At 45.5% G+C, this 13,607-nt stretch overlaps 1 protein-coding gene across 20 annotated transcripts in view; it reads right to left on the minus strand.

Moving 5' to 3' along the window:
- The window catches only part of DEPDC5 (DEP domain containing 5, GATOR1 subcomplex subunit), a 165,627-nt gene that overhangs the window by 87,856 nt on the left and 64,164 nt on the right, over positions 1-13,607 (minus strand). For 15 of the 20 annotated variants that reach the window (XR_004178820.1, XR_004178817.1, XR_004178818.1 and 12 more), the window contains 4 exons: positions 11,026-11,229; positions 8,604-8,739; positions 7,482-7,579; positions 5,805-5,861 (listed from right to left, as the gene is read on the minus strand). Coding sequence is in view for 13 of the 20 variants with exons in the window: in XM_031655974.1 (XP_031511834.1) it covers positions 5,805-5,861; positions 7,482-7,579; positions 8,604-8,739; positions 11,026-11,229 (495 nt within the window). In the remaining 7 variants the exon portion in view is untranslated. 20 annotated transcript variants of the gene reach the window in all.

Consider the following 13,607-nt stretch of genomic DNA (forward strand, 5'->3'; position numbering starts at 1 on the left):
TGTTCTTTGGTTGAAAACCTCAAGGTCAAAAAGGTTACTCAGTGTGGAGCCTCTAGGGCCAGTTTCAAGCCCACATCGAGAAGCCTGTGCCTGGGGCGAGTGGTTTCTCTTCTCTGGGTTACAGAGGCGGCACTTACCCATAAAAAAAAACTGACCTGGCCTGGAGAAATGACGGAGGTCCTTCCATCCAGTCTCAGTGTGCTATGAGTTACTTTTACTTTGGCTCTCAGGCCAAATACACTGCATGCACCTAATATTCAACACAAATATCAAGTTGCAGATTCTAAGTCTCAACACTAAAGAGAAAGAAAACATGGCATCCACTTACTTGCTTTTTCAATCTACCTCCAATAAAGGAAGACATTTACTAGCAAGCCTTCTAAAATGGTGCCCAGTTAAAGATACAGAGGGATTGGCCGGGCGCGGTGGCTCAAGCCTGTAATCCCAGCACTTTGGGAGGCCGAGGCGGGTGGATCACGAGGTCAGGAGATCGAGACCATCCTGGCTAACATGGTGAAACCCGGTCTCTACTAAAAAAAAAAAAATACAAAAAACTAGCCGGGCGTGGTGGCGGGCGCCTGTAGTCCCAGCTACTCGGAGGCTGAGGCGGGAGAGTGGCGTGAACCCGGGAGGTGGAGCTTGCAGTGAGCCGAGATCGCGCCACTGCACTCCAGCCTGGGCGACAGAGCGAGACTCCGTCTCAAAAAAAACAAAAAAAAAAACAAAAGATACAGAGGGATAAAAACTGTCTGCCCAGTCACACCAACTGCCCTGTCTCTGCTGGGCAGCAGGGTGAAAAATAAGTGAAGACTGCAGCTACCAGGTCCCCACTAACAACGCTTCAAATGAAATTCTACAGGGCTGGGAAGGAAACCCACAGAGATGTTACTCCTGTGAATCATGATTCACATATGAATCACGTCCAAATGCAGGAGAAAGACTGAGTCACGCTTGAGAGACTGCAGATGGTGCAAACCATCAAGCCTGGAGAGGTGAAGGTACGGTCACAGATAAGGTTTCCCTGTTTGGATTTTTCTCTGATTTTTTTTTCCCCCTGGGATGGAGTCTCACTCTTGTCACCCAGGCTGAGTACAGTGGCATGATCTTGGCTCACTGCAACCTCCACCTCCCGGGTTCGAGCGATTCTCCTGCCTCAGTCTCCCAAGTAGCTGGGCTTACACGCGCCCGCCAGCACGCCCAGCTAATTTTTGCATTTTTAGTAGAGGCGGGGTTTCACCATGTTGGTCAGTCTGGTCTTGAACTCCTGACTTCAAGTGATCCACCCACCTCGGCCTCTCAAAAGTGCTGGGATAACAGGCGTGAGCCACCGCGCCAGTCTTCTCTGATTTTTTAATGAATGAAATGTTAACCAGTTGTGAATTCAGACCCTACCTTGTTCCAAAACAAGGACTCAATGTGGTAATCTAGCCCGTAATGTACCCAACCTACTTTTGATCCGGACAACCGCTCTGTGGGACAGGCAGTCAGGAAGGGGAGGATCTTTATGTCCAATACACAGATGAAGAACCTGAGCCTCAGCTCGAAAGCCCAGTGAGGAGCAGGGGGAATTCTGATCCTGGTTGTTTTCATCACAGCACACTCTCTCATCCAGCACATCCTCATTTAGCAGAGATCACATGTTCAAACCACACTGTATTACTGAAACCATTCACAGACCAACTCCCCACAAGACGGCTTTCCTTTCATTGTTGTTACCCCACATGGGAATTGCTTGAAAGAGAATCCCAACTGAATGAGGAGCCAGAGCTCCCTGAGGTCGGGAGAGTCAGTGTTTTAATAGTTTTTGTTTCTTCTCAGGCCTTAGCACAGTGCCTAGAGTTCAATACACATTTCTGGAATGGGTAAGAGTTTAGTGAGTTTGAGGAAAGCAAAACATATTCCATGAAAATTGTGGATGGCTTGAAAGGAAAGTCACTTACAAACCAAGCAAGGAGAAAAAGACTACCAAAGTCTTTGAAAAAAAGGAATCTAGTTAACTGTTCAGGAAGGTTATAAGAAAGAAAAGCATTAGAGAAAAATTAAATCATGCTTCAGTAGAGAGAAAGCTAACCTCAGAAGATTTTTAGCATTCATTCAACTACCTATTATGTGCCAAGAACTGGTTTTTTTTTTTTTTTGAGATGGAGTTTTGCTCTTGTTGCCTGGGCTGGAGTGCAATGGCACAATCTCGGCTCACCACAACCTCTGCCTCCCGGGTTCAAAGTGATTCTCCTGCCTTAGCCTCACAAGTAGCTGGGATTACAGGCATGTGCCACCATGCCCAGCTAATTTTGTATTTTTTAGTAGAGACGGGTTTCTCCATGTTGGTCAGGCTGGTCTCAAACTCCCGACCTCAGGTGATCCGCCCGCCCTCGGCCTCCCAAAATGCTGGGATTACAGGCGTGAGCCACTGCGCCCGGCCACCAGGAGCTGTTTTTAGCTCTGGGAATACAGTCATGAACAAAACAAAAATGCTGATAGTCATGGAACTTACAATAAAAAAATTACAAAATTTAAAAATCTAGTATGCCAGGTGGCACAATGGAGAAATATGAGGTAGAGAAGATGGTTAGGGAGTACTGAGGTAAAATATGGCAGTTCAGGCAAGACCTAAAGGAAGTGAGAGAGCCAGATGGGGGTAGGGTGGCTACATCATTTATCATTCAATACGGGACACCTCTGAGACTGGAAGGGGACACTATTAATAGTCATCTGGGTCAACAAATTCAAACCAGGCCTGTCCTGGGCAAATGCAGACATATAGACCCTAGCCATGATGCTCTCTGGAATAAGGGCACAGCGAGGGGAGAACAGGAGGAAGGACCTGAGATTCAGAGTGAGCCTGATCTCTCTGGGGAACCTCCAAAGTGAAGTGAGAGGGAGAAAGCAGGAGATGACGACTGAGTGTAACAAGCAGCCACATGACATGAGGGGTCTATCCGCCATCATAATGCCTTGGCTTTTACTCCAAGTGAGTTAAGCCCTTGGAAAATTTTGTACAGAGAAGTTCATAATCCAAATTCTATTTTAGAAAGGTCACTCTGATTTGTTGTGTTGAAAATAAACGATATGGAAGGGCAAGGGAGGAAGCCAAGACCAGGTAACAGGCTACCACATCCAGGCAAAAGATGATGGCACCTTACGCCAGGCTGAGACTGATGGAAGTAAGACTATGGATATATCCTGAAGATCTGACATTAATTGGTTGGTTTTGCATATGGTTATAACCAATTAATGTGCGATATATGGTTATTAAAATTTGAATAATTTTATCTAATTTCTTTCAGTGGCTCATTAACATAATTGATCAGGTAGCATAAGGTCAAAGATGGGAGTCCAGTTCCCATGTGGCTATAGATCACCTCTTGATGACCACTAACGCCTTTGAAAACACATGCTATTGGTTATATAAGGGGACTGGGAAAGGGAACAGATGACCCCACTTCACAGTATCACCCTGACTAAAAAACAACCCCAGGAGCCCCCACCATCTATGAGACGCCAAACATTCAGGGCATATACACACACACACACACACACACACACACACACACACACATAATTAAGCCAGGTGTGGTGGTATGTGCCTGTAGTCCCAACAATTTGGGATGCTGAGGTGAAAGGATCCCAAAAGGTGAGGCTGCAGTGAGATCATGCTACTGTACTCTAGCCTGGAAAACAGAGCAAGACCTTGTCTCTAAAAAAACAAAAAGACTCTGTATAATTAAATACTCGCATACCAATTAAACAATAATTTTGTGTGTTATTCAAATTTTTCTCACATATGGCAGCTTGGTCTTGGAAATATAAATTCATCTGTCCATAAATGTGTTAAACATTGAGTGGAGAAAATGAATAAAGATAAGCGCTTTCAGTCTACTGAGGAGACAGACATGGAAACAAGCAGTGGGATCATGACATGCCAAGTTGTACAATTGGGTTATGCATATGAAGCTGTGTGGAAACATGCCTAACACATTCCGGGAGGGCATGGGAAGGAAAGGGCAGGCTTCAAAGAAGAGGTGTTGTTGGAGCTGAATCATAAAGACTGAGTTGATGCCTGCCAGTCAGAATCAGGGGTTAAAGACAGGGAAGAAGCATATTCTATAGAGAGGAACTTATCTATGCAAAGGAACACGAGGACACAGTTCTTTTCAGGAGCCACAAGAAATGCCTGGAATACAAAATATGTTATTGTAATGACAACAACAACAGCTCCTACTTGTTGAGTGCTCACCATGGATGTCAGCACTGTCCTAAGAATGTATGTGGATTATCACATTTAATAGTCAATCTCCAGCCAGGTGTGGTGGCTCATGCCTGTAATCCCAGCACTTCGCGAGGCTGAGATGGGCAGATCACATGAGGCCAGTAGTTTGAGACCAGCCTGGCCAACATGGCAAGACCCCATCTCTACTAAAAATATAAAAATTAGCTGGGGGTGGTAGCGCACACCTGTACTCCCAGCCACTTGGGAGGCTGAGGCAGGGGAATCACTTGAACCCGGGAGGCAGAGGTTGCAGAGAGCTGAGATCGCACCACTGCACTCCAGTCTGGGTGACAGAGTGAGTCTCCTTCTCAAAAAAAAAAAAAAAAAAAAGTCAATCTCTTCATGATGAAGACACTGAGATACCCAGAAATTAGTGTAGTAACTGGCCTGAGGGCTTCAGTGCTCATGACGTGGAGTCAGGCCTCATGCCCTAAGATCCTGGAGCCTGCACTCTTTCTACCTGCAGTACCATGTGGAAGAGGAGGCAGGTGAAGATACAAGCACAGACAGGAGCCAGGTGATGATCAACACCATAGCCATGAAGAGCCATGGAAGGGTTTACATGTGGGAAGGAGTGGCTGATCAGATCTGCATCTGGAAACATCGGTGACAGTATGGACTACAAATCAGAAGGGATGAGAACAGAGCAGGAAGATTATTTTGAACGCTACTGCAATAATCCTGGCCACAAATGACAGGAGTGTGAACAATGCAGTGAGAATGGAAGTGAGGAGCCAGTCAGAAGAAAGGAGGAGCAGAAGAGGAGGCATGGGCTGGGGAACAGGGAGATATGAGTTTGGCTGTCAATGCATTAAGGATGAGGTACTTGGGGACCATCTGAGCAGAGAGGTCCATCAGGTGGACACACCTACAGCTCAGAAGCCCAAGAGAAGGCTGAGCCAGAGCTTCAGGTTACAGCAAATGCTTTTCCAATTTGAGTATGTCAGGGAACCCTTAGCTCACACAATGGTGTCATGTTAAAATCTTCCACAACTATCCCCAAATAAAGATTCTTTGAAACTTCTTTTCCCCAAAATGATTTTAAAATTCTAAAACAAATTTTCTGGGGAATTAACTGGTCTACCTGAGCTACCTCAGGCCCCAAACAACTTCCAAGACTACCTGGGTACATTCTGGTGCTGCTACTATCAGAACCTGTAATTCCCCCTGCTTCAGTTAACCAGTGAAACTAGTTCAAGTACAGTCCAATGAGTCCCAGAGTAGCCCTCCTCGGTGCAACTCTACCCCAAACAGCCTGGGAGGCTCAAACTCTGCGTTCCTAAAAATGACTCTTTGGCATAGCAAAGCAATAGAAACACTGCCTCTCTAACCTCCTGAAGGTACTTTCAAATAATCTGGCAGCCAGAGGTAACATTTTCAGCCCTCTGAGTACAGGGACACAGTGTCTTCCTATCCCTACATTTTTATTCAATGTGTTTTCTCATCTAAAATAAATTAATGCTGGTGAGTAGGTTAACCAAAAAAATACATTAATGAATTAATAAATGAAATAATCATTTAGGGATTCTCTTACTGCCAATCCAGTTTCCTAGCCTTAGACACAGGCCTCTAGGAGTATTGTTGGATGAACCTACCAATGAATAAAAGAAAATATCACCAACCAACTTGATATAACTTCATTTTCACGACACCTTTCTTTTTTTTTCTTTTTGAGACGAAGTCTTGCTCTGTCGCCCAGGCTGGAATGCAGTGGCACAATCTCGACTCACTGCAACCTCTGCCTCCCAAGTTCAAGCAATTCTCCTGCCTCAACCTCCCGAGCAGCTGGGATGCCACCACACCTGGCTAGTTTTTGTATTTTTAGTAGAGACGGGGTTTCACCATGTTGACCAGGCTGGTCTCGAACTCCTGACCTCAGGTGATCCACCCGCCTCGGCCTCCCAAAGTGCGAGGATTACAGATGTGAGCCACCGTGCCCAGTAATGACACCTTTCTTAAGCTACATTTTAGAAATTCAAGTTAGCTTACAGAACACTAAAGCATAACATAGTAGCCCAATTTTTTAAAAGTTTTAATGTTTTTCACACTCATTTTGTACAATATCTGTCCTCTGAGGCTCCACAAATGCTGCCCGTACTGATCCAAGCTCATGTTACCCTACCCCTTAAAGGTACACTGAACAATGTCATGAAAAGAGGACAGCAGCCTGAGTCAGGATACCTGGCTATTGGTTTGAGAGGTTAGTTTAATATTTCTACCTCTTTGGACATTAAGTTGCCCATGTACAAAATATATTTAATAACTTAAATATATTCTGATCACCCACTGGGGTGATCAGATAAGACAATAGATATAAAAGTATTTCCAAAAAGCATAAAACCAAAGTATCATACCAAACCAATTTCATACTGCTTCCCCCATCCACCCTGAAACTTCACCTTCTAACTGTCTACCTAACCAAATTCTACCCTTCAAGTCTTTGGTACATGTCACTTCTCTTTTTTTTTTTTGAGATGGAGTCTCACTGTGTAGCCCAGGCTGGAGTACAACAGTGCAATCTTGGCTCACTACAACCTCTGCCTCCCAGGTTCAATAGATTCTCCTGCTTCAGCCTTCCCAATAGCTGGGACTACAGGTGTGCGCCACCATGCCTGGCTAATTTTCTTGTGTTTTTGGTAGAGATGGGGTTTTACCATGCTGGCCAGGCTGGTCTCGAACTCCTGACCTCAAGTGATTCACCCACCTCAGGCTCCCAAAGTGTTAGGATTACAGACATGAGCCACTGCGCCCAGTCCTGGTGCATGCTCACTTCTCTAAGCAACTACGCAACCCTTCTCTTTTCTGGTCTTAAAACTGGACACATATTGTTCTCCTCTGGGTCTCTCCAGTTATGGAGGTGGGTTTGCCCCCCATTGCCCCTGACAACCAAAAGCCCCTCTAGAGGACAGACCACTCCAGCTCTGTCCGTGGTGTTGTTGCCCTCAACATGCTCCTAAGCAGCCCTCAATCACGACTCCGTGACAGAATGATGATAAATGTGGCTTGACCAACATGTTCTCAGCTAAAAATGTAACGTGCAGCCCATTTTATAATTCCATGCATTATAGAGCACTGCTTCTAAATAGGTCACCCAAAAGTGTGGCTGAAATGATCCCAAAATAGACATGGCCCGGCTTTTCTGGCCCTGTGTCATTTCTAGATGTGAGCCTGATCTAAACATCCCAACTCTATTACCTCTTGGATTGGTTACCTGCACCACTGTTGCTAAGCAGACCGACAGAAAGTTCTTCTGTTCCACTGAAGTTCAAGAAGGACATGCCGTCACCAGGCTGGCGGGAATTGCTGTGCCTGCAGAGAACAGAGCCCAGCCACCCGGCTTAATGTAGATCATCACCTCTTTTTCCTGCTCACCCTATATCCCGGGGGTGGGGGGTAGGTTCATAAAAATCAGGCCTGAATATTCAGCCACTCAAGCTGGCAGCCACTGGAATCCTTATCTTAAGCCACCAGGCCACAGTGTTTGGTTTGTGTGTCAGTGCTGGTTTCCTGTGACCCTGGCACCCCAGCTGCTTTCCCACCACCAAGCTAGACCACCCACCCTGTCTGCCCTATGCCTCCCTCTTACAAACAAGGATGGGTGTGAGGTGCTTGAATATATGGACCTGAGTTCATCTGGTTAAGAAGGTCATGCCCTCCCCATATCCCTTATCTATCCCCTAGGGTGTCAAGGTGACTGAAAGGGGCCAAAGACCGCACTTTGCAAAGTGTTTTCTAAAGCAAGAGGAATAGTGAGTCCAGGTGTAACCCAGGCTCACGCCTGTCGAGGCTTAAATGACTTTCCTCCTACACTGACTCTCATTAGATGCTCGTAACACATTCAGAGCTTTGGTTCAAAAAGAGTTTTTCTATAAACATAAACCTTCATTTCCATTGCTCTTAGCATTAACTTCTTCTAAACTCAACAGTGGGATTTATTTCTGAATAACCAAAATGACAAAAGTCATAGAGAGGTTGCCCAAAACACACAGCATGAACCTCCTGTCCCAGCATTCCAAATCCAAAGAATTTCCTCTCTCGGATTCATCTTTGACTGAGGTTTAGAAAAACCCACGTTTGAGGTTTACAAAGTGTGTTTTGGATTCAAGATAAACCTAAAACAGGGCCTAGGTAACATCTCAGACAAAAATGTCAGGCTGTTTGCTTTGCCCTTCACCAAGTGAAGGGAATGACACTGGCCAACAAAGGAAGGCCCTGATCTCATACTGTCTTTTCAAGTCTTCTAAACATTTTGTCAATAGTCTGTTCTGCACATTGTCCTGGATGCTGGAGAGTGTTCTCAGGTTACCTTCCAGAGCCCTGTGCACATCCTCACCTTCCAGCAGCTTCATGATATGCTAACTCCAGCAGCTCTGCAGAGGAATGAGTTGGGTCCCTCTGCCCACTGCCTTGCAGCTCCGCCATATTCTGTCGGGTCTGGTGGTGGATCTGGATGGCTTCTCCGGATGGTCCTACCCAGATAAAGAACCACTGAGCATCATTCCCACCTGATAGCTAGTGCTGTGCACTTAACTATACTCTCCCTTCTTTCCAGCTACTGGGATACAGATGTTGGTGAGATTGAAAGAAGAACACACCACAGAAGAACATTATACAAGGGACCCTCTGGCTCCCAGAGGACACCTGCTCTTCTGAGCGGGACCCATCCTACTAAGGGGCCAGGCCTTTATCATCCTGTCTAATCTGTTAAGAAAATTTTAGGATATTCTGTCTCATGTGTGTCAACTGAGTCACCACAGTGAAATATACAAGTATAGGAGGCATGGACCCTTGCCAGGAGGGCTAACACAAACTCAGTAAGAGGGAAATACAAGTGAAACACCAAATGACTCTGTTAATACCTAGGAGAGTAACAACTGTGATTCTAAGAAGCAGAAGATGTTTAAGTGCAAAAAAGGCAGAGTAGGAGATAAATTAGAATTAGTCAAGTCTACAAAACGAGGCTTCCTGGGGAAAGAGAAGTTGAAGAGCTAAGTGTTCAACAAAGTTAACAGCGGTTGAAGGAAGAGGGCACCTGGGTAGATGAAATGATACCTGTGAAACTCCAAACCTGAAAGAGGCAAAACATGCAGGAGACCACAAGATTAGCCAAGAAGGAAGAGAGCCTCTGAGGATAGGAATGAAGAAGATAGGGGAGCCTGATGAAGGAGGGCGTTGGCTACTGAAAGGCCAGCTAAAGAGGAGGAAGAAGCAAAGCAAACTGTTTGCAGAACATGGTTCCAATAAAGTGTACATGAAGAGTGGGAGGAGGAGAAGCACAGAAGCATGAAAAGCTGAAGGTCACTGAAGAAACACCAAGAGTTCTAAGTGACCTAGAAGGGAACCCGTGGAGATAATAATGGAGGGGAAAGGACACAGAAAGAAACAAGGAGTGTGACTGATTATAGCAGAGATAAGGGGGCAAAACGGGATTTAAGCATGACCCCCAGTTACAGTCAAATTATTCAGATCTATTTCTCACTGATTTAACTTTCAAATATTAAAGACAAGTACAAAAGAAAATAGGCATTTCCAGGTATTCTGCAGGATGGTTTCCATGAAAAAAATAAAATAAAAATTTCGCCAGGCACAGTGACTCACACCTGTAATGCCAGCAAATTGGGAACCTGGGGGCGGGTGGATTGCTTGAGACCAGGAGTTCGAGACCAGCCTGACCAACACGGTGAAACCCCATTTCTACTAAAAATACAAAAATTAGCCAGGCGTGGTGGTGCATTCCTGTAATCCCAACTACTTGGAAGGCTGAGGCAGGAGAATCGCTTGAACCCGAAAGGCAGAGACTACAGGTATCCGAGATTACGCCACTGTACTCCAGCCTGGGTAACAGAGTAAGACATTGTCTCACACACACACACACAAAATCCTGGAGTTTAATGCATTTGTTCCTTTCCAGCTCAATGAGAGCCCATTAAGCTAAAGTTTAACTTTAGCCACAGTTTGAGAAAACCTTACTGTCTTCTTGAGAACGGAATATAGATAAAAAAGAACGGACTAGGAAAAAGTGAGTTTGGGTGAAAATTTTTTTTTCAGTTGTCAGAGACACCTAAGAGAAAACAAAATAACATAACTCTTTGTAACCAAGACAGGATATTAGTATCCAAGAGAGCTAAGAGAAGAAAGAATGAACAAGAATGAGGGACATCCAACTTAGGAAAGAAAGCAGGTGGCAATGCATAGTTCCTCTCAAGTAGAAACAAAGAGCCAGATGCGGTGGCTCACACCTATAATCCCAGCCCTTTGGGAGGTTAAGGTGGGCAGATTGCTTGTGTCCAGGAGTTCAAGACCAGCCCAGGCAACATGGTGAAACCCTGTCTCTACTAAAAATACAAAAAACTAGCCAGACATGGTGGCACATGCCTGTAGTCCCAGCCACTTGGGAGGCTGAAGTGGCAGCATCACCTGAGCCCCGAAGGTTGAGGCTGCAGTGAGCTGAGATCGCACCACTGCACTCCAGCCTGGGCAACTAGAGAGTGACCCTGTCTCGAAAAAAAAAAAAGCTGAAACAAACAAACAAAAAAGCCCTCAGGTTTATAAAGCTAATTAGTTACAAAGCCTATTCCCAAGTGCATCTTCAAGGATCTTTACAAGAACCCCTGGGATGGCCAAAGTGGGCATGGTTATCCCATCTTACTGCTGGAGTAACACAGGCACCTGACCAAGGACACATGGGTGACCGACACTGAAGACCAGGGCTAGGAGTTCCTAGTCCAAGGCTCTCTCTTAAGCAACAAACTTACCCACAGGAAAAGTGTGCATCCAGCGCCTTCTGTTGGACGTAAGCTTCATGGGCATTCGAGAGGGAGCGAAGGGGTTAATCAGTGCTCTCTGGGGCGTGTATCCACCAGGTCGAACATGCAGCATGGATTCTGCACTGCCAACGTGGAACCTCCCTGGTGCACTGGAGTCTCGCTGTGGTGGCTCCATCATGTTCTCCAGGACATCTGCCAGTTATCATGGAGTTGAGTCACAAAGAAAAACCACAGAACCACAGTGAAACCAGAACTAGGTAGACTGATAAGCCAAGGCTGACAAGAATCTTGGGCATCATAAATGTCAGGGAGTGAGAGAAATTAGTAAAATTGTCAAACTATAAAGAAATGAAGTACGTTTCCATTTGTTTGCTTTTAAATACTTGGGAGAAGGGAGTTTTGGTTCTAAATTACTGGCACAATGAAGTCACAACCAAATCTGATGGGAAGGACACTGCCTAGAGATCCTGAACTTTGAGCTGGAAGCAATGACTGAATGATGGGACTTGAGTTGTCTCCCTTGGGAAAGGAACGAGTATATTCTCTAAGAGGGAGGAACAATAAAAACAGCTATGTGGTAACCAGAAGGGCAGATCTTGGCAGAGCTAGTCAGTATCTTCACTATAAACCCATTTGATTTTCCTACTGGACACAAGACTATAGTTCCCAGCCTCTTTGCAATAAAGTCAAATGACTTAGTTCCAGCCAGCAGATCACAGGTAGAAATGATATGCTTCAAATCCAGGCCTGGGCCACAATTATCTCCACGAATGATGTGCATTCTTTTTCCCGTTGTGGAAACCTAGGTTCATAATCATGGCATCCCAGGATGGAAGGAACCTGAGTTCCTGAATGAATGAGTGGATCAATAGACCCTCCATTGACTTAGTGGGCTGGGACATGAGTAAGCAATCAAATGGTATTATGCTAAAAAAAAATTACTGAGAAAAAAAGAATGACGAAATGGACGCCTCCAGCCTTGACCAGGCAAGGAGATGGTATGATATTTAGACTCCACCCATCTGGCGCAATGGCAGACAGGTCCCATTATGGAGACAGAGACAGCATGCCTGAGTGGATCAAAGAACTGAAATCCACAACCAACTCTTCTTGTGTGCATCCCATATTCACTAAGCAATCACCTAGATGAAAAAGTGGGTCCAGCAGATGCAAACTCCAAGGAATTTGTCTTGGCCATCATTATCTACCCAGTGCCTAGCACAGAACCTCATACATTGTAATACTGTATTTCATTCCTCAAGTTGCTTTGCAGGAAAGAAGAGAATGTTCAGATTTCCATAAAAGTTTTACTGTTCATTGTAAATTAATGAATTGATGCTCTAACTTACAAAATAAAAAAGAACATAGTCTAGTTAGTTATTAAGGAAATAAAAGAGAAAAACCCAATAAAAAAAAAAAAAAAAAAAAAAAAAGATGAGTACAGGCCAGGTACAGTAGCTTATTCCTGTAATCCCAGCATTTTGGGAGACCAAGGTGGACAGATCACTGGAGCCCAAGAGTTCAAGACCAGCCTGGCAAACAGACTTAGACCGTTCCTACAAAAACTTTAAAAACTAGCCAGGTGTGGTGGTGTACACCTGTAGTTCCAGCTATTTGGGAGACTGAAGTGGGAAGATCACGTGAGCCCAGGAGGTTGAGGCTGTAGTGAGCCAAGACTGTATCACTGCACCCCAGCCTGGGCCACAGAGTGAGAACCTGTCTCAAAACAAACAAACAAAAAAAAAAGAAACGACCCATGAAACTGCTCAGGCCATCAAGGGTATGCATATACAAAAAGCCACCAAGTATATGAAAGATGTCACTTTGGCCAGGTGCGGTGGCTCACACCTGTAATCCTAGCACTTTGGGAGGCTGAGGTGGGCAGATTATCTGAGGTCAGGAGTTTGAGACCAGCCTGACCAACATGGTGAAACCCCATCTCTACTCAAAAGACAAAATTAGCTGGGTGTGGTGGCACATGTCTGTAATCCCAGCTACCTGGGAGGCTGAGGCAGGAGAAGTGCTTGAACCCGGGAGGTGGAGGGTGCAGTGAGCCAAGATTGTGCCACTGCACTCCAGCCTGGGCAACAAGAGTGAAACTCCATCTCAAAAAAAAAAAAAAGGCCGGGCGCGGTGGCTCAAGCCTGTAATCCCAGCACTTTGGGAGGCCGAGGCGGGTGGATCACAAGGTCAGGAGATCGAGACTATCCTGGCTAACATGGTGAAACCCCGTCTCTACTAAAAATACAAAAAACTAGCCGGGCGCGGTAGCGGGCGCCTGTAGTCCCAGCTACTTGGGAGGCTGAGGCGGGAGAATGGCGTGAACCCGGGGGGCGGAGCTTGCAGTGAGCCGAGATCGCGCCACTGCACTCCAGCCTGGGAGACACAGTGAGACTCCGTCTCAAAAAAAAAAAAAAAAAAAAAAAAAGGAAACGTTGCTTTACAGAAACAATGTGTACCATTTCCACACTACAATGATGGAGATAGTAGGTGGTCCCAGGCCAAACAGCATGGTTGCACACGGGGTCAGTGGCCAAAAAACAGTACTGAATTAAGCACAGACTGTGCTT

This window comes from Papio anubis, chromosome 16, assembly GCF_008728515.1.
Source record: "Papio anubis isolate 15944 chromosome 16, Panubis1.0, whole genome shotgun sequence".
NCBI classification, from domain to species: domain Eukaryota; kingdom Metazoa; phylum Chordata; class Mammalia; order Primates; family Cercopithecidae; genus Papio; species Papio anubis.